The 4,203-nt window shown below is 36.1% G+C and overlaps 1 protein-coding gene across 1 annotated transcript in view; it reads left to right on the top strand.

Moving 5' to 3' along the window:
- Window positions 1-322: 322 nt before the first annotated feature.
- The window catches only part of LOC107683745 (poly(ADP-ribose) glycohydrolase-like), a gene marked incomplete at its 5' end in the record, with an annotated part of 34,437 nt that continues 30,556 nt past the window's right edge, over window positions 323-4,203 (top strand). The window contains 2 exons of the mRNA XM_016479807.1: window positions 323-403; window positions 664-738. Of these exons, the coding sequence (XP_016335293.1) occupies window positions 323-403; window positions 664-738 (156 nt within the window). The remainder of the gene's footprint in view (window positions 404-663; window positions 739-4,203) is intronic.

The following is a 4,203-nucleotide window of genomic DNA, read 5'->3' as shown; positions in this document are numbered from 1 at the left end:
ATCTTTCATAAATCATTCTAATATGCTGATTTGGTGCTCAAGAAACTTATTTTTATTATTATTATTATTAATGAGAACAGTTTTACTGCTTAATATTTTTGTGGACACAATACATTTTTTCTGCTGTATACGCTGTATACAAAGTTCAAAAAGCATTTATTTAAAATAACCCTCTTTTTATGACAAATGTCTTTACTATTACTCATTCTATTTAATGCATCTTTGCTGAATAAAAATATTAATTTCTTTCAAAAAATTATTGTTAAATGATATAGTGTGTATGGTATCTATTTGATGTGTACAGTATGATGTGTTTTTTCAGGATGGAAGTGTAGTGCAAAGTCGATGGGAGTTGATTCGTACAGCTTTGGAAGGAGAATGCAAAAGTTCACTTGACATTAGGGTATGTTTTGTTTTATGTCTTGAGAAAGTTGTGCTAAAAGAATAAGTAATGAATCCCACCAGAGGGTGGCAGAATTGCTCCAAGATGTGAGGCAGGTTTTAGTTATCTAATAAATGTTATAGTTTTACCAAATTGTAGTACTGACTTATTTTAATGTGATTTGGTGGTTTACCTTTTCTTAGATATGAAAGGCTTCTAAAAAATGAATTGTTAATATTTAAAAAAGAAAATCAAATGTTTTAACTTTCATAATCTTACAGGATGCAATATTGAGTTACAACACAGTACATGCTAAAAGATGGGACTTCACAGCTTTGAACTATCTCTGCACTGAGGTAAGAAGTACTTTTTTTCCTTCAGGAAAAATAACTAAAATAGAGACTGCATGTTTTCCTTTGTGTAAAATAGAGATGGCCAAAGAAAGCTTGCTGTCTAATTGTCCATTGGATTTGCGTCGATATCATGTGTTAATGTACAAAGCATTTGACTTACCCCATCTGGATGTAGTTCAGTGCACCCCAAATAATGTGCATGCAGATGGTTGATTTGCATTTGATAGTGTCATTAGTGGAAATGAAATCAGAAAAGTAATAAATTAAATCTACAACATGCACAAAGCGCTAATGAGTTTAAACAAACTGTACATGCACAAATAATGAGTAATTCAGTTTAACAGCATTACATTTTGCTTGCGCAGTAAAACTGACTTCAGCGAAAAGTAAAGAAACCAGTTTAATTGGCTTCTCTGCCAATGCTAGAATAAACCATTTTACTTATAAAGAGTATGTCAAGTGGCCCCATGATGCATTTTTGACGATCTATATCATAACCGCAGCTGCCATAAAATGAAAGCTCTAATGTTGTGGCGTTAATGAAGTGAGCATCCTAAAATCTGATTTCTTGTGGTGTGTCACAGTTGGGACCAGAAGGCCCCATGATACTAAAAATGTTCCATCATTGTTTAGTCTGACTGGTTTGAATTTACTGGCACACTAAAGGCATTATGCTCTGCAGTCAGAGAGAAGAAGCAGGTTAGCCTCCAAGTGGATACGCACCAAGCAGTCCGCGTCTGCCCCTTCTGCTACCTCGTCCCCGGGGATCCCTTTGCATCCAGCAGTAGTCAATTAAGACAGAGGTGGGCACTCAGCATAACGAGCAGCAGCTGGCAGAGGAAGGCCAGGGAGATGAGGGTCCTGTTTACTGCAAATAAACACACTCAACAGATGGGCCGTGGTCTTCCGCATAGCCAGAAGCTGGTCTTGATGGTGGCTCTGATAGGGAGATGACTTAAGAACGCTTGAGGTTGAGTGCTCCTATTCCACCAAGAGCTTGACATAAATGAGAGCTTGTTTACTGTTTTGTGCCACAGTACTTGTTCTTTTCGATCTTAACTAAGCTAACTTTTTTTGAGCTCTATGGGTACAGAAGATTCTACAGAGTACATGTTGCAGGCATACAACTTATGCTCAGTTTTTGTTTTAAATATCGGCCCTGTTGCCCACACAAGTTATTTTCATACTTTTTAATGCCAAGAATCCCTAAATATGATGATTCCCTTGTGAGGGACCCACTTCCTAAAATATAAAGCTGCTACATTGGAACTTTGTGCTGGCATTATTATTATAATAATAATTATAATAATTCATTTTTGAATCATCGTGCTAAACTAAAGCACAAATCTGGAAAATATTACTCTAATGTTTTTCATAATAAATAAAATTTTGTCAGGATTTCTTACTTTAGACAAAATCAGGCCAAAACAGTAAAATCGGTCACATGCACTTTATTTTAAGGTCCAATTCTTGCTATTAACAAACTACGACTATGACTTTTGTCTCCATAAACTCCTAATTTGCTGCATATTAATAGTTAGTAAGATAGTTGTTAAGTTTAGGTATTGGGTAGGATTAGGGATGTAGAATATGGTCATGCAGAATATGTGCTGCTTTATATAAACAACTAGTTAATAGTGAGAATTGGTTCTTATACTAAAGTGTTACCGTAAACTTCAAATATAATGAAATTATATTATGAATATAATCAAATTCTGTACATTAGGTAAAAACCATCGCATTGTACATTTTTAAATAACATTAATATATTAACCTGCCCTAATATCTGTATAAAAAAATAAGGATCAGATCACTGATCAAATTTTCAGTTAATATATTAACCTGGCCTAATATCTGTATAAAAAAATAAGGATCAGATCACTGATCAAATTTTCAGTTAATATATTAACCTGGCCTAATATCTGTATAAAAAAATAAGGATCAGATCACTGATCAAATTTTCAGAACACCTATCAATTTGTGAAAACTGCTGATACGTAAGATTAAAGGTGTGCTCACATTTACCGTTATTCTGTACATTTTTGCAGGCAAAATCTAGACATTTCAATAGGAATTTCTCATGAGGGCAGAAAATTTGCCCATGCAGATTTCACAGCGGTTCCAGTTGGTCATGCAGATTGTGTTGACTAACAGGAACCTACTGTTTGAAAGTGACTTCTGTGTGAGCTTTATCTTCATACATTGCTACACAATTGACTACAGATAATACCTTCAAATTTTCACCTAAATATTTCTAACATCATTGCACATTAATTTCTTTTACTGGTGATTACTGGCCCAATTCGATCACTGATTGCAACTGTAGTAGGTGGAGAATAAACCCACCAGGCATTGGTTTCATTATGCTATATCACTGTTCCATGACTCATAATGTTTTTGAGGCATAGGATTATGTGGATCTTTTTCATTTAGCAAACACTTTCTTATCCAAAATGACAATACATTTCATACTTGTACTCGCTGTTTTGGCAATGGTACTAATTCTCCCTTTCCAGAGAACACATAGTCATTGTGTTGCAAGAAAGTCTTTAACTGCCTTTAGTTCTCTGTGTGCAGTCTTTCTCCAGTGTGCAATTAATGGCAGACTTTGAACTATGCTATATCTTAGATTAATAGTCAAAAGCCATTTCTGTATTACAGTGCTATTCTTATAGTTATGGCTTCAGCCAAGACATCAGAACGTCCCCTCCATGCTTAAGATGATTTGATAGAATAATCTCAGACCTGTGTAAATCAATAGCTGTCTGTGACTTTTTTATGGCTGTATCAAATTTAATTAACCACAGCCGTTAAATCTATAAGGGAGCCAATCAAAGCCATTAGCAAAGTGCACCGCGTTCTAATGAAGCATGCTTGAGTGGACCAGCTCCTTAAACTGTCCACTTAAGAGCTTGAGCTGTGCCTCTGCTCTTTGGCTCAGGCACGATGCATCTTCACGTTCCTCAGTGTTTTTCCATCTGTCTGCTTTTGCCATAATCATTTTATGACTGTACTCTTTTGGTGATCATGCATCAAACCTAAGGCCTGTCCTCACTGATGAGATGGCAAGTGCTGTCGTGTTTAAAGGGATAGTTCATCCAAAAATGAAAATTTGATGTTTATCTGCTTACCCCCAGGGCATCCAAGATGTAGGTGACTTTGTTTCTTCAGTAGAACACAAATTATGATTTTTAAGTCCAACCGTTGCAGTCTATCAGTCGTATAATGCATGGCAATGGTAACAAAATCTATGAGAGTAAAAAAAACATGCACAGACAAATCCAAATTAAACCCTGCGGCTCGTGAGGACACATTGATGTCCTAAGACACGAAACGATCGGTTTGTGCCAGAAACCGAACAGTATTTATATATTTATTTACCTCTGATTCACCGCAATGTCCAACTTCCTTGAGCGCGCACACGACATCCGGTGTGTGAGGTGTGTACGCGCTCTGGCGTAGTTTACG

Source organism: Sinocyclocheilus anshuiensis, unplaced genomic scaffold (genome assembly GCF_001515605.1).
Source record: "Sinocyclocheilus anshuiensis isolate Anshui unplaced genomic scaffold, SAMN03320099.WGS_v1.1 scaffold3214, whole genome shotgun sequence".
Classification (NCBI taxonomy): Eukaryota; Metazoa; Chordata; class Actinopteri; order Cypriniformes; family Cyprinidae; genus Sinocyclocheilus; species Sinocyclocheilus anshuiensis.
Note: the sequence above shows the minus strand (reverse complement) of the source record. Positions and strands in the feature narration are given on the sequence as shown.